Below are 26,962 nucleotides of genomic sequence, written 5' to 3' on the forward strand. Positions count from 1 at the left end.
GATTATAAAAACTACAAAAACTTAATATTAGCATCCCACAATCTTTGCTGAAAGGAAATGTTTTTTAATAAAGGAAATAGTGAGTTTGTGAGAGTATGGAAGGGAATACAAGACCTACATATTGCCAGCATTATACCACGAGTTCATGTATATTTTCTTACTCCTCTTAACTCATGGAGTAGTTATATTTGTTCTCATTTTAAAGGTGGAAAAATTGACAGTTAGATTTGGGTCATCTAGCCATTATGTGACAGAGATTGTAATTGAACCCAGAACCACCTGACTCCATCCTCTACCTACATTTTTGCTCTGAGTGCATTTCACTCTGCAAAAAGCAAATTTTACATTCCACATATAAGTAAGATCATACATTATATGTGTGGAAAAGAACTTTCTAAGGATACGTACAAAGGTAAATCCCTGAGAGAAAAAAAGAGAAATGTGACAACATAAGTATTATAAACTTCTCCACATAAAAATAAAAAAGAAAACACCATAAGCAAAATTAAATAGCAAATATTAAACTGGAGTAAGTATTTACAATATGTGACAAACAGCTAATGTGCTCGTTATATAAAAAGGTCTTTCAAATAAGTGTTTAACACGGTATAGACAAAAGTAGATAGAGAAAAACAGTAAATAATAAGCAACTTAAAGGGAAAATTATAAATGACAAATCATTGAAAGGCTTTCAACCCTAATTAAAAATAGCAAAAGGAGGGGACCTTCAAAATGGCATAGGAGTAAGATATGGAGATCACCTTCCTCCCCACAAATACATCAGAAAAAATATCTACATGTGAAACAACTCTTACAGAAGACCTACTGAATGCTGGCAGAAGACCTCAGACTTTCCAAAAACCAAGAAACTCCGCATGTACCTGGGTATGGCAAAAGAAAAAACAGAGACAAAAGAATAGGGATGGGACCTGCACTGCTGGGAGAGAGCTTTGAAGGAGGAAAAGTTTCCATACACTAGGAAGCCCCTTCATTGGTGGAAACGGGGGATGTGGGGAGAAAGCTTCAGAGCCACAGAGGAGCCCGCAGCAACAGGGGTGCAGAGGGCAAAGCAGAGAGATCCCTGCACAGAAGATCAGTGCCAACCAGCACTCACCAGCCCGAGAGGCTTGTCTGCTCACCTGCCAGGGCAGGTGGGGACTGGGAGCTGAGGCTCCGGTTCGGAGGTCAGACACCAGGGAGAGGACTGAGGTTGTCTGTGTGAACACAGCCTGAAAGGAGCTAGTGCACCACAGCTAGCTGGGAGGGAGTCTGAGAAAAAGTCTGGACCTGCCAGAGAGGCAAGAGACCATTGTTTCAGGGTGCACGAGGAGAGGGGATTCAGAGCATGGCCTAAACAAGCTCCAGAGATGGGCACAAGCTGCCGTTCGGTGTGGACACCAGAGATGGGCATGAGACACTAAGGCTGCTGCTGCAGCCACCAGGAAGCCTGTGTGCAAGCACAGGTCACTATCCACACCTCCCCTCCCAGGAGCCTGGTCGGCCCGCCACTGCCAGGGTCCTGTGATCCAGGGACAAATTCCCTGGGAGAAAACACAGCAAGTCTCAGGCTGTTGCAATGTCATGCCAGCCTATGCTGCCGCAGCGTCACCCTGCATTCCAATTATGACTACCGTACACCTCCCTCCCCCTGGCCTGAATGAGCAAGAGCCCGCTAATCAGCCGCTGCTTTAACCCCATCCTGTCTGGGTGGGAACAGATGCCTGAGGGAAACCTACACACAGAGCTGGGGCCAGATCCAAAGCTCAACCCCAGGAGGTGTACGAACAAAGAAGAAAAAGGGAAATTTCTCCCAGCAGCCTCAGGAGCAGTGAATTAAAACCCCACAATCAACTTGATGTACCCTGCATCTGTGGAATACCTGAATAGACAACGAATCATCCCAAATTGAGGAGGTGGACTTTGGGAGCAATTGTAGACATGGGGTTTGCTGTCTGCAACTGATTTGTTTCTGATTTTATGTTTATCTTAGGTATAGTGTTTGGCCCTTGTTATCATTGGTGGATTTGTTTATTGGTTTGGTTGCCCTCTTCTTTTTTAAAATTATTTTTACTATTATATATTTTAATTTTAATAATTATATTTATTTATTTTTCTTTCTTTTTTTCTCCCTTTTCTTCTGAGCCTTGTGGCTGGCAAGGTCATGATGCTCTGGCTTGGTGTCAGGCCTGAGTCTCTGAGGTGGCAGAGCTGAGTTCAGCAAACTAGACCAGCAGAGACCTCCCATCCCCATGTAATATCAACCAGCAAGAGCTCTCCCAGAGATCTCCACCTCAGTGCTAAGGCCCAGCTCCACCCAACAGCCAGCAAGCTCCAGTACTGGATAGCCCAGGCCAAACAACTAGCAAGACAGGAAAACACCCTACCCATTAGCAGAGAGGCTGCCTAAAACCATACTAAGTTCAGAGACACCCCAAATCACAGGATGAGATGTGGTCCTGCCTACCAGAAAGACAAGATCCAGCTCCCCCACCAGAACACAGGCACCAGTCCCCTCCACCAGGAAGCCTACACAAGTCACTGAAACAACCTCACCCGCTGGGGGCAGACACCAAAAACAACGGGAACTACAAACCTGCAGCCTGTGAAAAGGAGATGCCAAAAACAGTAAGTTAAACAAAATGAGAAGACAGAGAAATATGCAGCAGATGAAGAAGCAAGGTAAAAACCCACCAGATGGACCAAATGAAGAGGAAATAGGCAGTCTACCTGAAAAATAATTCAGAGTAATGATAGTAAAGATGATCCCAAACCTTGGAAATAGAACGGAGAAAATACAAGAAAGTTTTAACAAGGAACTAGAAGATTTAAAGAGCAAACAAAAAACAATGAGCAACACAATAAATGAAATTTAAAATTCTCTACAAGGAATCAATAGCAGAAAACCTGAGGCAGAAGAGCTGATAAGTGACCTGGAAGATAAAAGAGATGAAATAACTGCAACAGAGCAGAATAAAGAAAAAAGAATGAGAAGAATTGAGGACACTCTCAGAGACATCTGGGATAACATTAAACACACCAACATTTGAATTAGAGGGGTCTCAGAAGAAGAAGAGGAAAGAAAAGGGACTGAGAAAATATTTGAAGAGATTATAGTGGAAAACTTCTTTAACATGGGAAAGGAAATAGTAAATCAAGTTCAGGAAGCACAGAGAGTCCCATGCACGATATATCCAAGAATAAATACACCAAGACACATATTGATCAAACTATCAAAAATTAAGTACAAAGAAAAAATATTAAAAGCAGCAAGGGAAAAGCAAAAAAATAACATACAAGGGAATCCCATTAAGGTTAACAGCTGATCTTTCAGCAGAAACTCTACAGGCCAGAAGGGAGTGGCAAGACATATTTAAAGTGTTGAAAGGGAAAAACCTACAACCAAGATTACTTTACCGAGCAAGGATCTCTTTTGGATTCGAAGGATAAATTAAGACCTTTACAGACAGTGAAAGTTAAGAGAATTCAGCACCACCAAACCAGCACTACAACAAATGCTAAAGGAACTTCTCTAGGCAGGAAAAACAAGAGAAGGAAAAGACCTACAAAAACAAACCCCAAACGGTTAAGAAAATGGTAATAGGAACATACATATTGATAATTACCTTAAATGTAAATGGATTAAATGCTCCAACCAAAAGATATAGACTGGCTGAATGGGTACAAAAACAAGACCCGTATATATGCTGTCTACAAGAGACCCACTTCAGACCTAGGGACACATTCAGACTGAAAGTGAGGGGATGGAAGAAGATATTCCATGCAAATGGAAATCAAAGAAAGCGGGAGTAACAATTCTCATATCAGACAAAATAGACTTTAAAATAAAGACTATTACAAGAGACAAAGAAGGACACTACATAATGATCAAGGGATAAATCCAAGAAGAAGATATAACAACTGTAATTATTTATGCATCCAACATAGGACACTTCAATATATAAGGCAAATGCTAGCAGCCATAAGAGGGGAAATTGAGAGTAACACAATAATAGTATGGGACTTTAATCCCTCACTTTCACTGGTGGACAGATCATCCATAATGAAAATAAATAAGGAAACACAAGCTTTAAATGGTACATTAAACAAGATGGACTTAATTGATATTTATAAGACATTCCATCCAAAAACAACAGGATACACTTTCTTCTCAAATGCTCATGGAAAATTCTCTAGGATGTCATATTGGGTCACAAATCAAGCCTCAGTCAATTTCAGAAAATTGAAGTCATATCAAGCATCTTGAAAAAGAAATAAAAGGAATCCAAATTGGAAAAGAAGAAAAACTGTCACTGTTTGCAGGTGACATGATACTATACATAGAGAATCGCAAAGATGCTACCAGAAAACTACTAGAGCTAATCAATGAATTTGGTAAAGTAGCAGGATACAAAATTAATGCACCGAAATCTCTTGCATTCCTATACACAAATGATGGAAAATCTGAAAGAGAAATTAGGCAAACACTCCTATTTACCATTGCAACAAAAAGAATAAAACACCTAGAAATAAACCTACCTAAGGAGGCAAAAGACCTGTATGCAGAAAACTATAAGGTGCTGATGAAAGAAATTAAAGATGATACAAACAGATGGAGAGATATACCATATTCTTGGATTGGAAGAATCAGCACTGTGAAAATGACTATACTACCCAAAGCAATCTACAGATTCAATGCAATACCTATCAAACTACCACTGGTAGTTTTCACAGAACTAGAACCAAAAATTCACAATTTGTATGGAAACAAAAAAGACCAGGAGTAGCCAAAGCAATCTTGAGAAAGAATAATGGATCTGGAGGAATCTGGCTCCCTGACTTCTGACTATACTACAAAGCTACAGTCATCAAGAGAGTATGGTACTGGCACAAAAACAGAAATATAGATCAATGGAACAGGTTAGAAAGCTCAGAGGTAAACCCACACACATATGATCACCTTATCTTCAATAAAGGAGGCAAAAATATACAATGGAGAAAAGACAACCTCTTCAATAAGTGGTGCTGGGAAAACTGGACAGCTACATGTAAAAGAATGAAATTCGAACACTCCCTAGCACTGTATACTAAAATAAACTCAAAATGGATTACAGTCCTAAATGTAAGGCCAGAGACTATAAAACTCTTAGAGGAAAATATAGGCAGAACACTCCATGACATAAATCATAGCAAGATCCTTTTTGACCCACCTCCTAGAGAAATGGAAATCAAAACAAAAATAAACAAATGAGACCTAATGAAACTTAAAAGCTTTTGCACAGCAAAGAAACCATAAACAAGATGAAAAGACAACCCTCAGAATGGGAGAAAATATTTGCAAATGAAGCAACTGACATAGGATTAATCTCCAAAGTATACAAGCAGTTAATGCCGCTCAATATCAAAAAATCAACCCAATCACAAAAATAGATGGAAGATATAAATGAACATTTCTCCAAAGAAGACATACAGATGACCAACAAACACATGAAAAGATGTTCAACATCACTAATTATTAGAGAAATGCAAATCAAAAATACAATGAGATATCACTTCACACTGCTTAGAATAGACATCATCAAAAAGTCTACAAACAATAAATGCTGGAGAGGGTGTGGAGAAAAGGGAACCCTCTTGCACTGTTGGTGGGAATGTAAATTGATATAGCCACTATGGAGAACAATATGGAGGTTCCTTAAAAAACTACAAATAGAACTACCATATGACCCAGCAATCCAATTACTGGGCATATACCCTGAGAAAACAATAATTCAAAAAGAGTCATGTAGGGCTTCCCTGGTGGCGCAGTCATTGAGAGTCCGCCTGCTGAGGCAGGGGACACAGGTTCATGCCCCAGTCCGGGAAGATCCCACATGCTGCAGAGCGGCTGGGCCCATGAGCCATGGCCGCTGAGCCTGTGCATCCGGAGCCTGTGCCCCGCAATGGGAGAGGCCACAACAGTGAGAGGCCTGCGCAAAAAAAAAAAAAAAAGAATCATGTACCATAATGTTCATTGCACACTATTTCCAATAGCCAGGACATGGAAGCAACCTAAGTGTCCATTGACAGATGAAGGGATAAAGCAGATGTGACACATATATACAATGGAATATTACTCAGCCATAAAAAGAAAAAAATTGAGTTATTTGTAGTGAGGTGGATGGACCTAGAGTCTGTCATACAGAGTGAAGTAAATCAGAAAAAGGAAAACAAATACCATATGTTAACACATATATATGGAATCTAAAAAAAAAATGGTTCTGACAAACCTAGGGGCAGGACAGGAATAAAGACGCAGATGCAGAGAATGGACTTGAGGACACAGGGAGGGGGAAGTGTAAGCTGGGACGGTGTGAGAGAGTAGCATTAACATATATACAGTACCAAATGCAAAATCGATAGCTAGTAGGAAGTAGCTGCATAGCACAGGGAGATCACCTTGGTGCTTTGTGACCACCTAGAGTAGTGGGATACGGAGGGTGGGAGGGAGATGCAAGAGGGAGGGGATATGGGAATATATGTATACTGATAGCTGATTCACTTTTTTATACAGCAGGAACTAACACAACATTGTAAAGCAATGTTGTACTTTATTGTACTCCAATAAAGATGGAGTTTTTATTAAAAAATTAATAAAAAATAATAAAAATCTATATATATTAATATATTATAATAATATATTATTCCATATATTATTTATAATTATTATATTTATAATATATATTATATATAATATTTATATATTTATTTATATATATTTTTACATATATAAATATATAAATATATTTATATATAAATATATATAAATATATATATGTAACATTATATATAATTATATATTATATAATATATTATATAAATAATATATTATATATTATATAATTATATATAATTATATATATTATAAATATATATATTATATTATTATATATAATATATAAATATATATGTATATTATATAAATATAATATATTATATATTAATATATATATATATATATTATATATATTATATATAATATAATATATATATAATAATATAATATATAATAATATAATATATATTTTATATATGTTATATATATTTTTATATATATTTATATGTTTATATATTTATATATTATTTATATTTATATATATTTATTTATATTTATATATAAATATATAAATATATTTAGTTATATATATTTTTATATATGTATATATATTTATATATTTATATATAATAATATATATTTATATATTATTTATATATTTATATAATATATTATAAATATATAAATATTTATAATATAAAATATATATATTTATAATATAATTATAATTAATTATATATAATTGATATTAATATGATATATTATAATATATTAATAAAATAATTAATTTAAAGATTTTATTAAAAATTTTATTTTATTAAAAAATAAAAATAGCAAAGGCATTTTATTATTTATTTCCTTTAAAAATAAAGCAGACAATAAAGTCTTGCATTGTGGTGCCTGTGAAGAGGCGAGTGTCCCTGTGTTTGGTGCGGGAGACATAACTGTGCAAAATATCCATGACACTTGGGCACGCTGCAAAGCACCCATATCTGTTACCCTAGTAGTTTTCCTTCTGGAAATTTGTACTAAGGAAATACTTAGCAAATGCACATGGTATACATGTAATAAATTTCTTATAGCATTATTTTTAATACCAAAAAAAAGAAATGAGTCAATAGTTCAATAATTGAAATTTAATTAAGTATATTATGATCTAAGAGACTATTATGCTATCATTGAAAAATAGTTAATGCTATGAGAAAAGAGTTAAAGGTATTAATGCTCTACAAATTTTTGGTACAATATATATATTAAATATTTCATGCAAGATTCTACTTTTGTTTAAAAGAAAATACAACTAAGCATAGAAAAAACTCTGTATATATATGTATATGTGTGTGTGTATATATATATATATATATATATTTCTCAAAATGTTAATAACTGTTTTCTCTGGAGTGGTGATATGATAGAAGACTTTATTTTTCACCCTGTGCTTCTGTTTTTTTTTCATTAAATTAACATGTATTACTTTATTTTGAAAAATGTTCCTTTAAAAATGAAAAATAATTGTCTTCTTGTTTTATCCATTTCTTCCATTTTTTAAACTGAAGTAGTTTTTTCTCTTTTCAAGGTTGTATTTTTACTCTGCAAGTTCGCACTAAGAAGAATGGCCATTTCAGAAGCCTGGGGACGCCTGAGGGCCACCCAAATGCTGGGCGCAGCGTTGGCCAGTGTGATGCTTCTCCCTGTCGCTTGATGAAATGTGGCAACGGTGGGACGTGTGTGGAGCAGGGATCAACTGTTTAGTAAGTGTGACATTATTAGGAAAGAATGTGGCAAGTTGTTTGCATTCTACCTGGTCCCCTACTCGCGCAAACTAGGAACACAAACTGACACTTATTTAAAATATTTTTATGGAGACTTGCTAGATGACTGGCGGACAGATAAAGGCAACTAGAAATGGATCAGCACAGCATTTATGATAATGAAAATGAACCACTACATCTCATTACAGGAAAAAATAGACTATCTTAAATTCATGGTGTTGAGAGTGTTGCCAGAGATGTTCGCCATACAAGGGTTTACAAGGGCTCACATTTGTGATTTGCTTTTATATTTGGGTTTGGGCTCCCTTAGAAAGGAGCCTCTCCTCTCTAGGTGGACCCCAGCAAAACTGTACAGTTTGGTTTCTGAACTACTTTAATATAAAACAAAATGTGAGTCTGTTGGGTGGGAAGAAAATAAACAAAGGAATGTTGTCTTATAAATAAGTTACTTCGTTGAGCATGTCCTCGTGCATAAGTGGTATATGATGGGCTCCAGGAATACACCAAATAAAGAGGAAGGAAGCTCTCTGTCCTTCAGTTCCTTCCACTGTGGCTACTCATACATTTCTATGTCTCATACACGCATGAGATGGATAGAAAACTGATTTGTCAAAGTTTTTCTCCCAGGACACATCAGAAGGTATGACTCACTGCTAACACTGGCTGATTGCAAAGAGTGGGGCAGTGGGGAATCAGAGGCTCCCCTGGAAGACGGGGGAGAGCACATGTAGTTTAGAAAGCCCCAAACAGTTCCCCTCCACCTCCACACTAGAAAATGATCAAAAACAAAGTGCAACGTTCAAAGAACTGATCATCACTGTACCTTGGGCTGGAGAGAAAGCACATAGGACGCGGGGGGAGGAGATGGTCACTAGATCTTCCTGTTTCTTACCAAAAGCACTCCAGTGACTTCTCAGGACATGTAAAATAACTAAACCCTTCCTCATGAGCTATAAAGCCCTACATAATCTGGCCCCGCCCCCTCAGACCATCTCTCTTCCTCCTCACTCACTACAGTTAACCTACTTTTATCTTTTGAACACACCAAGCTCATTTCTGTTTCTAGACCTTCATGCTATGTCTTTCAGCTGGAGGACCTTCGCCTTCAGTCTCCATCTGGCTGCCTCCTTCTTGTCATTGTCTCACCTCCTCAGAATGGGACTCCCTTAGACCAGCACAAAACTATCCCTCCCTCCGATCATTCTCTATCACATTATCATATTTTACTTCTCCATGATATATCATTGTCCTATTTTGTTTATTTATTGTTTGTTTATATATTGGCTATTATTTTTCCCTGAGAATGGGCCTGATCTCTCATATTACCAGTGTATCTTCATACCTAGAAGAGTGCCTAGCATAGAACAGGCATTCATTAAGTATTCGTTCAATTAATGAATCAATGAAAAAGTAGAAGGAATCTTAATTCCAAAAGTTCTAAGCAAACATACAAATGGAAGGACAAGCACAGTGACCCCATGCTCACGTTAATGAAGCCAAATTGACTAAACTGGATAGTCTACTGATTGGCTATGAGAAATGGGACAGAGGAAGTATAGAAGGATGCAAAACTTACATGAAAGGTAACAGATTTGATTTATATCAAGAATGAGATGCAGACAGTTCCTGAGCAGGAAAGAGCCATGGTAAAGACAGATGTATGCAAGTTATCTCAACATCCCTTTGCAGGATGGGTATATTGGGGAGTTATGGGAGACAGATTTGGAAATCCAAAATAGCCATAGATAAGGAAATAAAAAATTAATTTAGAAGATATTGCAGAGAAATATTCATGGTGTTTTGTGATCTACTGAATATGAGATTGTGACAGGAAGGCTTGTAGGCAGTCAAGTCTAAATTAATCCAAACCAAGTATGAATAAGCTTGCTATGTTTCGGGATGTCCAAGATACCTAATGTGCTTTGTAATATGTTAAAAGTGTTAGCTGAATTTTATGGAAAAATTTTAAGAAAAACATGTATAGCTTGATCAAGTCCATAGAAGTGCTAGGGACAAGCCCTGAGTCTTGTGATGCCACCATCAGAGAACAATATTTTTTGGCATTAGCTTTACCACTATGATTTTATCTTTACTTAATTACAATTTTTACTAAAACCTTTTACTTGCTTTACAACTTATGCAGTCTATTTGTCCCATAGCTAAGCTTAATTATTTATTTATTTATTTTTAAGCTTAATTATTTAGAGGCACAAATTTACCTCATTTTATCTAAAGAAATATGGTCATTCTTCAGGTGACTTACTAGGTGTTTTTGTTATTTTTTAATGTGATAATAAATAAACTGCTAATAATAAAGAATGTAATAATTCAGAATGGGAAGTGGCAGGAAGAAAGCACATGGAGTTGAACGTGAAGGCAGGAGATCCATCCCAGCTCTTCATTATCCCTATGGAACAAAGGCCCTACAGGTGTCCATTTCAGAGCCACATGTGTTTATCCTGAATATATAGCACCAAGTTTAGATATGTTGTCAACCCAAGTTCATGTACCCAATGCAAATGGAGGCCAAACAAACTGAAACACCCAAGTTTGGAGCAGAGAAAGGTTTATTGCAAGGCCAAGCAAGGTGAACGGGCAGCTCATGCTCAAAATGCCCAAACTCTCCAATGGTTTGGAGGCAGGAAAGCTGGAGCCAGGTACAAGAACAGCCTCCTTATGTATAGACATTAGGCAGAAGGCAAAGCCATCTCCCAGTTTTGCACTAAATGAGGCCATGACACAAGGAGAAATGGCATCTAAAACAGAAAATCTGTAACATCTGAGCAAGAAACTCTGACCATGGAAACTGTGGAGCATGCACTTTGCAGTAAGAGATAGATAGGCTTCAGGTTAAACTGTTGCAGCAGGTTTCATGCTGACCCTTTGAGATAAACTACTATTAGTATGATGAGCCCTAAACAGATGAAAGATGAGGAGGCCCACCTCAGCCTCCACATTCTTGTGGTCAAGGAGGTTTCCCAGCCTGACACACACACAGAGGGCATCTCTAGCTGTCCTCTAGTAGCCTTGGACACATTGTAATATCATTATAATATCATTAGCATTGCAGTTTTTACCCACCTCCACCCCATGGGTTTTCACTTACGTGCTCATGGGAAAGATTCAAAATGGTGCCTGGTGGAAGCCCAAATAAGAAATTGAAGATAATGTGATCATAGGGGAGGGAAAGGGGAGGCACCCTCATCTAAATCTGGAAGATTAACTCCATATTAACAACCTAGGCTGTCCCTATCGTGTGTTCCTCACTCTCAAGGACATCCATGCTCTTCTTCTCCAAGTGTGTAACTTTTGCTCCTGCCCTAAATAAACTGCTTCTTGATGCACTCTCCCACACGTACTGTGCTTCTAATATGTGCCTTATAACCTTGGTCTCTTTGTGGAATTCTTTCTCCAGAGAAGACAAGAACCAAGGTCCTCTCACCTGCCAAAATCAATTTTGGAGTAAGAATATTTACAGGCAAAATTTGTGGGAGGGCTGCAGGGTGTGTGACTTTCTTCTGATTGGTTGGTGGTGAGGTAACTGGGTGGTGTCCCAAGAATCTCAGTCATTGGCTTTCTGGTTCCAACCAGTCTGGGTCCACATGCTTGTGCTCAGCCTTGAGTTACCATCCTCCACCTGGGTGGGAGCCTTAGTTCCTGTAGAAGAACTCAGAGACATGTGTCAGGTTGTTATGTATATCACCCAGGGAAGAACCAGGACCCTGCCCTATCCTGCACTGCTGCTTCTTTCTGCATTTCCTCACTCTCCTAATTAGTAACTCTTTGAATCTACCCTTTGGAACTCAGGGGAGGCCAAAGAGACTGAAAGTCTTTTTCCTACAAGCAAGAAACAAGGGACATGGAAAGGTTTGGGGCCCCAGAAGGGCCCCACAGTGTCCTGCTCAGTTTAATCCCCTTTTCTTTGATACGCCTCAATCTTGAGGGGAATAGGATTGGACAAGAAAGGCAACAACATTTTGGATAGAGAGGTGAACTACAAACTCAGCAGAGGAGCTCGGTTTTAGGGAGACTCAAGTTTCAGATAGACACTTAGAACTATTTGCAAATGATTTTGATTAATAAAGAACATTTTCTTGATTTGTGATAACAAAAGTAATACCTTACAATTGACCAGCACTTTGTGGCTAACAAAGCACTTTTTCCTTGCATTATTTCCATTGCTCCTAATTAAAACTCTCTAAATTAGTCAGGGCAATTATCCTGGTCCCAATTTCACGGATGGGACACTAAGCCCCAGAGATTATGAGTGAACCAAGATGAGGCCTGAGAGCCTTGTAAGTAGTTCCACAGGACCCAAAACCAAATCTTCAGTCTCTGAGTCAATATTCTCTACAGAACCTAAATAGTAAGGACCATTTTTAAGATAATGTAACAAAAGCTCTTTATCTGCTGGATGTAATCTGTTCATTTATTCTTAATTTTTAAAAAACAATGTTAAAGATATACCTTCAAATGGCATTTTGTATTTTCTCCAAGGTGGAAGTACCTTCCCTGATAACACATACCCTGGAGATTTCATGAGTTCCTGTGTGGGTGGAAAGTTGTGTCTCACAGCCTAACAGGAGAGTCTTGATCTGAATAAAAAGTAGACTTGAGTAATAATGTACGACGGGAGTGATACCACTGACACGTTTCCTAAAAAGATCCTAAAGTCTTTCTCATCAAAACTGTGACCAATGTTTGGGATCATCTTATTGATATAACAACAAAATACTTAGTATATTAACTACATGTGAAGCATTACTGTAGAGTCAGAAATAGCTCTTGTGACTATTATATAATGACATTAAAATTATGGCTCCCTGAACTTAAAAGATGTGAATGTATGGTATGTAAACTATACCTCAATAGAACTATTTAAAAATATTAATGTTTCCACTCATGGACATTTAGCTCCAGTAACAGCAGAAGTTTAAGGAGAATTTTATTCTTTTTGACAGTTTTTGTAATTCTGTTCTAATCTCAGTAAGAATCCTCTTTTTAAAGGAAAAATATGTGTTTGGTTTTTTTTTGTTTGTTTTTTTGCTGTACGCAGGCCTCTCACTGTTGTGGCCTCTCCCGTTGTGGAACACAGGCTCCGGACGCGCAGGCTCAGTGGCCATAGCTCACGGTCCTAGCCGCTCCGCGGCATGTGGGATCTTCCCGGACCGGGGCACAAACCCGTGTCCCCTGCATCAGCAGGCGGACTCTCAACCACTGCGCCACCAGGGAAGCCCAAAGATGTGGTTTTGTAACATACTTTTCAATAGTGTTTAAGAAGTTTTCCTCTATCCTTGACCTAGTCCCAGGCTCTTAATTTTATATGACTCTATGCTTTTTCACCCAAAGCAGAGTAATATTAAATTGAATTTCTAGGTAACATTATAGACAATTCAAAACTAAAGTTCAGTCTTTTCCTGAAAAATAACTAATGTACATAATAAAATATTTTTTAAATGCTCAAGAGGCAAGTCCTAACCCAGAGGCATAAATTTCAGTGTTTGGAATCAATTTTAAAAGCTAAATCTGAAAGGTGGTCAAAATGTCTCAACAATACACAGCTTAATGGTACAAAAACTTTTTAAAAGAACTCAAAATGCTCCCCTGTAGTTCTATGCCTCACAGCTGGGGGTGGGAGGCATTGTTCCCGCGCCAAGTAAGGAGGGGTGGGGTCTGATGAGGCTGGACCCGGCGCTGGGCTCCAGCAGACTGAACAAAGCCCTGCTTTCCTGCTCCGAATACGTCAGCACACACAGACCCAGCTGCATTCGAATGCAATGTCTCCAATGAGAGGAGGATAATAAGGCAGTATTACATCCCAGTAAGGCCTTTGTGCTCTTGGGATGAACTCTGATGCAACAGGAAAAACATAGTAAACTATTGCTGTTGTTAGTAGGTAGCCAAGTTTTAAGAAAACTTTTTTCTATAGTTCTAAGTTAGCCCTATATGTTCACATGTTTGGTACAATGTGCTCCTTTTTTTGTTGTTTGTTTGTTTGTTTGCTTTTTAATTGGGGTACAGTTGTTTTACAATATTGTGTTACTTTCTACTGTACAGCAAAGTGGAGTTCCCTGTACTATACAGCAGGTTCTTATTAGTTATCTATTTTATACATATTAGTGTATATATGTCAATCCCAATCTCCCAGTTCATCCCACCCTCCACCCCCCACCCTGATACAATGTGTTCTTAAGCAGATTTTACTTCATTTAAGTTGCACTTTGCTTAACCCTAAAATCATATTTTGACAGTGACTGAGGGCAATATGCAGATGAGTTCCTTTAAGAAAAGTACAGTGTAAGAAAAGCAAATCTTAGAAAACCAAGCTAGATGTAAAACTGAGCAGCACAGACAGTAAGTACAATAGGAATTCAGAGAATGTGGATATAAAATGTGAATCATCAGAGATTTATACTAAGTTCATAAATGAGGTATACTTACGACATAAACTGATCAGTGAACACAAAAGCTCAGTGACCCAGGGTTTTCTAATTATTGGCTCACAGATGCCTTTAAGAATCAGGTGAAAGCTAAAAATCCTTTCCCCTGATCAATGAACATACTTAGGACACAAAATTTACATAAAATTTTAGAGGTTTACAAACTCCTTAGATCCCAATCAGAGAGACCCCCAAACTCTCCAAATTAAGAATTCCTTGCTTCTGTACATTTCATCCAACAGTTCTTAGTCCTGTTTTCCAGCACTCCCCTGCTGGACTATGTGATTGTTTGCCAAGTAGTGTCCTGTTGCCTAAACTCTCCTTACTCTAATCCAGGTTGTCTCCTCCTAAAAGCCTCTTTGCTCCTATCACTTTCCCACCCAAAATGTTGTTTTTCATTGCCAAAGCAACACAGTGTAAATCCTTTAATCTGTCATGCAGGGTGTATCATGACTGGATGTCAACCTATCTGTTCCTGCTATAATTTTTTTCCCTGCAATATACTCAGATTAATTGTATCACCCTGTCCAGCCTCTGGAGAAACACTCCCCTTACCAAGCAACCAACTGCATGTAGCTAACTTGGTAACTCACTACCTTGCATTAGTTTTTCCTCCTTTCCCCCCACTTTGCTTTTCCCTCACTCTTGCTTACTTGCCAGAGGCTTCCTTATTTCCTTGGAATTGCTTTTAGTCTCTGTTTTCTAGGGATTCCAAGTTAAGACGGATAGTATTTCTTAACTATGAGATTAGCAAAGAGCTAAAAAAATTGACTCATCTAGTGGTGAGGCTGTAGAGAAACAGGCACTGCAGTTTACTAGAGCAAACTCTATTTGTTAAAGCAAAAGATGTTCATCCCTAGATTGTAAAGCTGAACAGTGGAGGACTCTGCAGCTATAAAGCTTATCTGTTGCTATGGAGTGATCCTCAGGATACATTCGGTGAATAAAGGGTAAAGAAACATGTAAGAAAAGGAAATGATAGTTAGATGTAGATAAATAGATATAAGTATATACATATAGATACACATAACACACATACACATATGCTCATTATTTTTTTAAGAAAGGAAGATTGCAGAAAAAAATTATAGATAGTTACTTATAGAATGAGGAAGAGAACAAGGGAAAGTGATAGGATGAAAGCTAGGCTTTTCAAAATACAATTTGCTTTACAGTTTTACTGGGGACTAGGTAAATGTTTCACCTGGTAAATCAAAAAATGAAAAAGAGTAATTCTTTAACATTGAAAGAAAATAAGAAAATAAATGAATTTAACCATATTTCAAGTTGGTGCCATAACCAAGTATAGAGATTTAATTCAATTGATTTTTTAAAGTATTTTAGCTGTACAGTGGGTTATAGTCTAAGGACAAAAAGAATCATAAAGCTATCCTAAATTACATCCTGTGGTCTTGATATTAGTGGTAGCACTGTTATTGTTATTTTGGAACTACAGATAAAAATAGCTAGATAGCAAGATTCTAGATGGCTGGCTGGATGGATGGATATAAACAAAATTAGTAATTATGTTAATATTTACTAATTATGTTACTATCATTAGGAACAAAGATCTTCAGCATAAGAGGAAAGAGATATAGACATAAAATGAAAGAAGTAAGAATCTTTTCATCTTTATTTTGAACTAGAAATAACATATGGATTCATGACTTAATTTTCTCTTTCTAAAAAACGTATTCCTTAGCTATGTCCACTAAAGTAACCTAGAAACAATAATAACCCAGCAGCAATGAATAGCTCTAGTGTCAAAATTGTCATCTCCAAATGCCATTTTCCACTAAAAATAAATCAGAACTTCTTGGAGACTTGGACATTCAAGTCTGGGGTAGGAAATGTATGCTATGAGCCTGGATGTCTTCTTGTGCCTGAAAGTGAGAGCTATCAAAGACTACTAGGGCCATTGAAAAAGAAGACAGGAGCCAGCTTAAGGAGACTCCCACTGACCAAAGATGGGATGACTTCAGAAATACACAGAATAATGTCTGTGATGGCTTTAAACATGCCAGTATGTAAATGCACATAGTTGTTACGATACTCCACCCACCCCCACCAAGGGAGGAAAAGAAACTTGTCTCCCTAGAGGTTGCTAGTGCACCACTCACTTATTCTGCAGTTTGATGAAGAGGAAGTGTTCAACCTTCCTTTCCTATCAAGACTGTATTGCAGGAATGGTAGCCAGCTTCCAAGCAGCCCACGAGGATTCTTGTCCATGGTAGACACATCGTCCTGCAGTCTCCTCCCACCTGAGTAGGCTGACTTGTGCAAATAATAGGATATTCTGGAAATGACAGTTTATGACTTCTGCCTTCTTTAAATTATTAAATTTAAGGCTTAAATGATCCTATCCACTGAACAGTTTTAATAATAGTCACACTGTATTTCATCTAGTCCCTGGGGCAGTGGGATAAAGGATGAGTTTTCAGGTGACAAAGCCTGAAAACACAGTGACTTATTATGAATCATTATAATAAATGTTTATTATGGCTTTAAGCCATTAAGCTCTGAGTAATTTATTGTGCAGCAATAGATAACACTAAATAATATTAACTAGCCAGACAGTGGATGAGGAGTAATTTTTAATAGATCTGAGCTAATAGTGCAGGATAAATAATAGAAATGAGAAACACCATTTTGTAACCACCAAGGAAATAATGGCTGCTTGAACTACTCAGTGAAAGGTTGATAGAAAACTATACAATGGTTGTATCAAGCTGACGCCACTTGAACCAACTGATCAGTCATAACATAATTAAATGTAGAACAAGCATTGTGTGCCTCTAATGTGATGTATTTAGAACTACACAGTCCCACCCATAAAGCAGCCCAAATGTGAATCTAATAAAGCCTCTATATCTATAAGTTTATGAGAAATATGGGCAATAGAGGAAAACAAGCTAACTGACATTATAAGGATATAAACAGCCAAATCCAGAATGGAAAATTCTACTGGACAAGTGACACAAAAATAGCATGTGTGGGAAGAAATGCAGAGGGAGGATTTTTATCTCAGTAACAAGCCTTAAGACACATAGTGTGTGGGCTTCCCTGGTGGTGCAGTGGTTGAGAATCTGCCTGCTAATGCAGGGGACACGGGTTCGAGCCCTGGTCTGGGAGGATCCCACATGCCGCGGAGCAACTAGCCCCGTAAGCCACAACTACTGAGCCTGGGCGTCTGGAGCCTGTGTTCCGCAACAAGATGAGGCCGCGATAGTGAGAGGCCCACACACCGCAATGAAGTGTGGCCCCCACTTGCCACAACTAGAGAAAGCCCTCACACAGAAACGAAGACCCAACACAGCAAAAATAAATAAATAAATTACTAAACTCCTACCCACAACATCTTCTTTAAAAAAAAAAAAAAAGAAATACTGTGCAGGTGCATTTGTGGAACTTATTTGGGTGCTGATGAATTGTCAAAAAAACACTTTTTCAAGACAATCATAATTAGCTGAACACAAAAATTAGATGACAGGAATTAGTGTTAATTTTGTTGGGTCTGATAATACTATTGTGGTTTTCTTTTTTAAAGTTTCTTATCTGTTAGTGATACATACTATAGTATTTACAGATAAAGTAAGACTTGCTTCAAAAGATTTTGGCAAGGGCTTCCCTGCTGGCGCAGTGGTTGAGAGTCCGCCTGCCGATGCAGGGGACACGGGTTCGTGCCCTGGTCCGGGAAGATCCCACATGCCACGAAGTGGCTGGGCCCGTGAGCCATGGCCGCTGAGCCTGCGCGTCTAGAGCCTGTGCTCCGCGACGGGAGAGGCCACAACAGTGAGAGGCCCGCTTACCAAAAAAAAACAACAACAACAAAAAAAGATTTTGGCAAAAAAAAGTGGTGGAGAAAGAAACAATGAAACTAAAGAGCTGAGAATTGATAACTTGAAGCGGGCAACGGATTCAAGGAGGTTCATTGATACTATTTTTTTTTCTACTTTTGTATACATTTGAATTAAAAAACAATAGTACACATAATTCACATTTTGTCTAATTTGTAAAATTCATAAGGTATAAAATAAAAAAAAATATTCATGATCACACCAGTTATAGATAACTACCTTTAAAATTGGGGGATGTTTTATTCCAATCTTTCTCCATCTTCAGTTCTTAGCTGCCGAAACAAAGTAAATCCATTATTTGGTGCCACCTATGGAAAACGTATTTGAAGGATGTAAATTATAAATTAAATTCCTACTTTCTGTTCCTCTATTATTGAAGTAGCTAGAAAATAAGAGTCAAAAGTAAGGATTCAGTGTAGATTTTATTAAGCCTCTCTAGTACTGTGGCTTAAGGGGAATAATTTTTCTCTCTTGGTTTTTGTGTAACTCAGATGTCATTCACTTTCTATAAGATCCTTGAGATCTGCATAAACTATGAAAGTCCAAAGACCTTTCCAAGATTAATGCAGATTCCAGGAGAAAGGTGAATGTTCTCAAAGCCATCTCTGGTTCCATGGTCCTGCTTCCACCCACACAGCCTCTACTCCGGACCATGTATGCCTAAAAGTGACAATCAACCTCTTTGACTTCTACTAAGTTAACAAGGCCACTCACACTTTGAGATGGATCAGACTGTTTATGTTGGTGCAGGGGGACAGGATGCATGCGGATATAGAAGGGAAATGTTTATACCCACTTAAACAACTCTCATCCTGTGTTTTGGTCATCCCACCATAGCAGTGAATACATGGTCATTCCACCCCATCTCTTTGTCTTCTTGTCATTGCTTCATATTGCTCCAAATGACTCTCTAGGTTAAAATAAACCAAATTTCCCTCCTGGCCTTGGCCAGAGCAATTTAGCTATTTTCTTTTTATAGTACAGGTTTATGCTCACATTAATGCAACTAGGGTCCACCATCTACTCCAAGCAGCTCACCTAGAGAGTTTCCCAAAGACAATTCTCTCTTTAAGAGGAGTTGAGTCCAACTGTTAACATAATACGTTTGGGCACTTACACCTGGAGAACAGAACCATTAGGATTGAGGCCCACAGATGGCTGCCAGTACTTTTATTAGTGTGTAAAGAGTAATTGCATCTCATCCTTCTTACTCCATGAGGTATCATCAAAGAGTTTGGTGAATGATCTCCCCAGCAAGGGACGGAAGGCCATAGGGTAACGTCAGCAGGTAGAGTGATGGTCACCACCCTTCCCTGTAAGTATGTTGAGTCTTGACATGACCACATTCCAGTGTACAGGGAGCCCCATTTGTTTAACACTTGTTTGTATATTTTTCAAAGGCTTAAATTTTGAGCATGTCATTTTGATATCCAATAAATTTTAGCAGATAAAATGATATCCATCATATCACACGTACCTTATTCTCCCAACTTATTATTCAGATGAAAATAAGTTATATAGGAAAGCAAAGTGACATTAATGAAGCCATCCAACACAACAAATGGTCTAGGGAAGAGGAGATTCAGCTATGTTTCTCTTTTCCTTTAAATCATGGAGAAATATGTTATATGTGCAGAAGTGGAATCCTTCAGGCCATATGCTCCTGCATTGCTAAGCAACATGCTTTTATTCCATTATTCATATGGCTTTATTATCACACCACAAAGATTTCATTTTAAGTGATGTATCTGTGATTTTCCGTGTGCATAGAGATCTAACAAATCTGTAGCCATAAATTTCTTACAGATCTAGCTCAAGGTGAATTTTCTCCAAGAACTTTTTCTTTCTGCTCTCATCTCATAATGAGAATTCTAAAACTCTGCCCTCATTAGGCTCAATATGTATAAAAGACTTTCTCTTATCCAAAGCAACCAGAATCTGTATGATGGGTAAACTGAAAAAATAGAGTAACCAGGGGTTATACTTTTCTAAGTCTCTTTCTCAACCACACACTGAGGACTAATAATTACATTTATCTCATTGAATAAATATGAGAATGAAATGAGTTACTACATATAAAGTACTTAAAATGGTGCCTGGCACTAAGGTGAGGCCCAAATAAACTTTGAACAGTATATTTTACATGTATCACATATATATTATATAAATGCATTGTTATAAATAAATTATCATAAAGTCCTTAGGGGCAATACTATGTTTTCTGTTTTGTATTCACCCTGGTATAAAATAGAGTGGGGCACGGCACTCATTCTGTGGTGAAAAATTAGTAAGCAAGTAAATGATGTTTAAATGATACTAAAACAAAAAATATTAAACCTTCTATCATCTCATTTCCAATTAATTTTTATACATCAATGTTTATCCTAAACTTCAGAAGTCTTAGAATGGTCTAATTACAAGAAAGTTAAATTCTTCATGTTGGGTATGACTAACATTTTCTTCTGCATTGTCACCTCTCCATGTTTAGAGGTAGAAGAACCTGCAAATTGTTCTTTATGTATTAAGAATTGAGGATAGAAAACATTTAGGGATTGGACCTGAGATAAGAAAACAGTTCTATGTATAGTATCAATGATTCCTCAGGTTTTTTAAATATTCTTAGCTACTATCTAGTGGTAGATTAGCTTCAGCCCTTTGACTGCTATTCTGCTTAACTCACAAATCTGTCTTACATTCTCAATATTCAACAAGTTCAAGAGCCAGTTCATTAGGTACTTAAAGGGAGAAAAAAGGCCTGTTATCACCTGCTCTCACCTCCAACTCAGTATAACTAAAAGTAGATTTTTATATTTTCCTACTAAGCTATATTCTTCTCCGAATGTCCCTATTCCCAATAACAGCACCATATTCTTTCAGTCATTTAATCCTGAAACCCCAAAGACTTCCATGAGATTAAGAGACAAAGAGTGGTAGTTGTGGTGGACCCCCTCTCCCATCACCAGCCATGTAATTTGCTTACTGATCTGATCCTCAAGTCTCTGCCCCATAATAGGAGGCTGAGGACAGGAGTCCCCTAGGAGGGCTCTTGGGAGGACTGAATGAGCCTGCTTAGCAGGGTGCCTGGCACAGGTGAGCTCCGGAAACGTTTTCTGTTGCTAGGATCTTTCGTCTAGGTACTAACACACCTACCAAGTGCTTCTCACACCCCCGTCAACCTTTCCATCCTCAGAGCCATTTCCCTGCCTAGGCGACTCTGCATCCAGCTATCTCCCTAAACCAGTCATGACTCAGTCATTCACTTATTTATTCCCAGGATGTTCAATGAAAAATTCCAATATGCCAGGAAATGCTTTAGGTCCTGGGCCTGCAACAGAGAGCAAAGAGCCCTGACCTCTACTCCTATGGAATTACTGATCTAGTGTAGGGTCAGCACGCCATGGCCTACAAGCCAAATCTTGTCCAGCACCCGTTTTTGTGAATAAAATCGGGATACGGCCACGTCCATTCATTTGTGGATTCTCTGCAGAGGCTTTCAACAGTTGGAAGAGCTGAGTTATGGTTACAGAGTCTGACGGCCCACAAAGCAAACTGTACAGTGTCAGAGCTCAGTAAGATCCCACCAAGAGTAAACCTACATCACTAGAGCATTTATGGGGTCATCCTATACATACCAGGTCAATATTCTTCAATATAGCTCATCATTCAGGTCACTCTCTGCACATCTCTGTGTCACTTACAGGTTGAACCCTCTCAGCCCGCTATCCACAGTTTCCTTCTCCAGCCTACTCTTCTCCTGCCCCTTCCCCTCAATGCTCTCATTCTTGTTGGCAAATCTCACTTCAGCAGCCTTCCCTGAACTCATTAAGGTTGCTTAGGTGTCCGTCCAGTCGGCTCCAAGAGTATTCATTTTATCACTTGTCACATTGTATTAAAATTGTCTGCTTACTAATGTGATCCCCTCTCAAACAGCAAGTCCATGAGGTCAAGAATGGGGGCTTATGTGTTGTGGAAGGCTCATTGTTCAGCACAGTGTCAGACACATAGCATGTAAAAAATGATAACAGGAAATACTCTTTAATGAATGAACATCTACCTCTCTTTGTTTTTTTCTGCTTTTCCCACTATGTGGATGCCTCACACACATACCTCTCCAAAACCAATCTTCCTCAGGGAAGAGTAGTAAACCTGTGATTAAAGGAACAGATGTTAATGAATTAATTTCAAGGTTTAGAAAAGATTATTTTCAAGTAAGTTTATAGCATCCATATTATATTATATCTAATGTGATTTAAGATCTACTTAATAGTAAAATAAATATTTTACCATTGCCATGTCTGTCTCTAAGGCAGTGAGACTAATTTTGTTCTTAATTTTCTTTTTTCAAGTAAATAAAAATGAACCACTAGATGGTACAATCATCAATTTCAAAGGTAATGACATTAGAGAGGTTTCTTTTATGAAATTGGTAAGACAATCTACTTTCATATAAAAGACCTTTACATATTTTACACTATTTGTGATCTTCAAACAGTAATCAAAATCATTATGTAATTCTATAACAGGTTAATTCTGTATTTTGTTTTTCTCCATTTTGGAGAACCTCATACAACTTTTTCAAATTTTTTTGCACAACTATTAATTCAAATGCAATAAGTATATAAATTTTCTTTCATCATGACCCATCTAAACACATTATTTAATGAAATGGCAACATCCCTCAGAGATTTCTGTATATTTTTTACCTTTTTATGTATGTGCCTTATGCCTTCACCTCTAAGTTCCAAACTGTTGAGAATTTTTGTTTTTAATTCCTCCTAAAACCAAAGTCTAACAGTGTGTTGGTGCTGTGCTGTTAATTATGTTCTCTTCCCACGAGCTCTTCCCCATGCTGGTCTCAGGGTCCCAGGAGCACCTCTCTGTGCCGTTCACTTGGTCCCTCAGTGTAGGTGGCCCAGCAGTGCTTTCCCTGAGCATTGCCCTCACCTGCCACACCTGCCATCCATATGACCTGGCAGAGTGCCATGTGCATAGTAGATACTAAATAGATATGTATGTATGTGTATATATATATAGAGAGAGAAATAAATTTTGGTGAAACAAATTTGATTAGGTTGCCAAATAATAAAGGAAAATATAGGAATTTGTAATGAATATGTTCTTTTTTCTTTAATTTATTTTATTGATGTATACTTGATGTACAATATTGTTTTAGTTTCTGGTATACAGCAAAGTGATTCAGTTATATACATATATGTATACATTCTTTTTCATATTCTTTTCCATTATGGTTTATTACAGGATACTGAATATAGTTCCCTGTGCTATACAGTAGGACCTTGTTGTTTATCCATTCTATGTATACCACTTTGCATCTGTGAATCCCAAACTCCCAATCCATCCTTTCCCCACACCTCTACCCCTTGACAACTACAGGTCTGTTCTCTATGCCTGTGAGTCTGTTTCTCTTTTGTAGATAAGTTCATTTATGACATATTTTAGATTCCACATATAAATATCATACGGTATTTGTCTTTCTCTTTCTGACTTACTTCAGTTAGTAAGATAATCTCTAGGTCTAACCATGTTGCTGCAAATGGCATTATTTCACTCTTTTTTATGGCTGAGCAATATTCCATTGTGTATATATACCATTTCTTCTTTATCCATTCATATGTTGGTGGACATTTAGGTTGTTTCCCTGTCTTGGCTATTGTAAATAGTGCTGCTATGAACATAGGGGTGCATATATCTTTTCAAATTATAGTTTCATCTGGGTATATGCCCAGAAGTGGGATTGCTGGACCACGTGATAGCTCTATTTTTTGTTTTTTGAGGAACCTCCATACTCTTTTCTATAGTTGTACCAATTTACATTCCCACCAACAGTATAGGAGGGTTCCCTTTTCTCCACACCCTCTCCAGCACTTACTGTTTGTGGACTTTTTAATGATGGCCGTTCTGACTGGTGTGAGGTGATACCACATTGTAGTTTTGATTTGCATTTCTCTGATAATTATTGATGTTGAGCATCTTTTCATGTGCCTATTGGCCATCTGTATGTCTTCTTTGGAGAAATGTCTATTAAGGTCTTTTGCCCAAAATGAATATGTTCTTGATAAATACGTGAGAATTTGTGAAATTTATTTATAAATAAATAAAAATTAGGCAGACACTAAAACATTTTTATTTTAATAAAATGAAATAAAATAATGATTATTGGGTCAGTAAAAAGCAATAAGCCTGTAAAAGTGTTCCATATTTTCAATTACATACAAACCTGTTATTTCAGGGGCATCCTCATAAGCTGATAATAGTAATGTAAATTGATAAAATTATTATGGAGGGCAGGTTGGAATATGTATCCAAAGCCTAGAAGTCATGATAATATTTGAATTTATCTTGAGAAAATTATCATAGATATAAAGAAAGATTTAGTTACAAGAGTTTTATCACAGTGTTGTTTGTAGAAAGTGAAAACTTAAAAACATAATATAATAAACTAATATCTCACAAGTGACTGTGAGAATAAAGCATATTTCATCAATTCAATGAAATAATATTAAAACATTAAATATGAAGTTGTAGAAGTTAATAAATATAGAAAGATGTTTCTAGATATTACGTTTTATTTCTTTTTGAAAAAGTTTATTGATAGGGAGTTCTGTTTGTGAAAGTATGGGAGGTTATATATACTGAATGATATTTCCAAATGAAAATATTCAAATCTGAATAAAATATAAAATGTATATTTTCAGAACACTGTTACCTGAAGTGAAAACAATATGAAATGAAAGCAGGAGTCTAAAAAACAGGTGTCAACATTGACTTTTGCTGCGAGTTCCTGTCAAAACCTTGGGGCTGTGAATTTACCTTTGAGGGCTGCACAGGTTACAGTGGACCAGCCCTAAAAGCGAAGGACTGCCACAAGTGGGGAATTTTAAGGAGACTGCTCACAACCCTGGGGCCCCTAAGAGGTACACCCTCAATGTAAAAAAAAAAAAAAAGAAAGAAAGCAAAAGAAACCCCATTTTAGAACAAGAAGAAAGCAAGAAAATTTGCCTATCTTGAACTTGGGACTAGTTGATGGGAAAATATGTGAAAGAGCAAAGGGCTAAGAATAGCCAAAACAACCCTGAACAAGGGTAGCAGAATTTGCCATCCTAGATATCAAGACCTATTATAAAGTGCGAGAAATTAAGACACAAGATCAGACCAACAGACTAATGGAACAGGATGGAGTGGCACAGGACCTTGCATAAATGGACAGGGCTCATTAGTGAAAAAGAATGAAGAAATCAATAAAGAGTGTTGGGACTATTGGTTATCCATGTGGAAAACTTTAATTGAATCTTTACCCCATATCAAAGACAAAAAAAATAATTTCAGAAGTATTAAGACTTAAATGTAAAAGGAAAAATCTATGGTTCATCTGTTGATGGGCACTTGGGTTGCTTCCTCCATACCTTGGCTGTTGTAAATGGTGCTGCTATAAACATTGGGGTGCATGTATCTTTTCAAATTAGTCTTTTTGTTTTTTCCAGATATATATACTCAGCAGTGGAATTGCTGGATCATATAATAGTTCTATTTTTAGTTTTTGGAGGAAAATCCATACTGTTTTCTATAGGGGCTGCACTATTTACATTCTCACCAACAGTGCACAAGGGGTCCCTTTTCTCCACATCCTTGCCAACACTTGTTATTTGTTGTCTTTTTGCTAATAGCTATTCTGACAGGTGTGACGTGATAACTCATTGTGGTTTTGATTTGTATTTCTCTAATAATTAATGATGTTGAGCATCTTTTCATGTGCCTGTTAGCCATTTGTATGTCTTCTTTAGAAAAATGTCTATTTAGGTCTTCTGCCATTTTTTTGTTTTGTTTTGTTTTTGTTTTTTGTTTTTTTGCGGTACGCGGGCCTCTCACTGCTGCGGCCTCTCCCGTTGCAGAGCACAGGCTCTGGATGCGCAGGCTCAGTGACCATGGCTCACGGGCCCAGCCGCTCCGTGGCATGTGGGATCCTCCTGGACCAGGGCACGAACCCGTGTCCCCTGCATCAGCAGGCGGACTCTCAACCGCTGCTCCACAAGGGAAGCCCTGTCTTCTGCTATTTTTTGATTGGGTTGGGTTTTTATTGATATTGAGTTGTATGAGCTATTTATATATTTTGGGTATTAACCCCTTATTGGTAATAACATTTGCAAATATTTTGTCCCATTCCATAGGTTGTCTTTCATTTTTGTCTATTGTTTCCTTTGCTATGCAAAAGCTTTTTGCTTAATTAGGTCCCATTTATTTACTTTTGCTCTAATTTCTTTTACCTTAGGAGATATAGCCAAA

At 37.5% G+C, this 26,962-nt stretch overlaps 1 protein-coding gene across 2 annotated transcripts in view; it reads left to right on the forward strand.

The window, feature by feature from the left end:
• The window catches only part of EYS (eyes shut homolog), a 1,673,869-nt gene that overhangs the window by 1,594,352 nt on the left and 52,555 nt on the right, over positions 1-26,962 (forward strand). For both annotated transcript variants that reach the window (XM_049695235.1, XM_004282511.3), the window contains exon 38: positions 8,169-8,343. In XM_049695235.1, the coding sequence (XP_049551192.1) occupies positions 8,169-8,343 (175 nt within the window). The remainder of the gene's footprint in view (positions 1-8,168; positions 8,344-26,962) is intronic.

This window comes from Orcinus orca, chromosome 12 (assembly GCF_937001465.1).
Source record: "Orcinus orca chromosome 12, mOrcOrc1.1, whole genome shotgun sequence".
In the NCBI taxonomy this organism is placed as follows: domain Eukaryota; kingdom Metazoa; phylum Chordata; class Mammalia; order Artiodactyla; family Delphinidae; genus Orcinus; species Orcinus orca.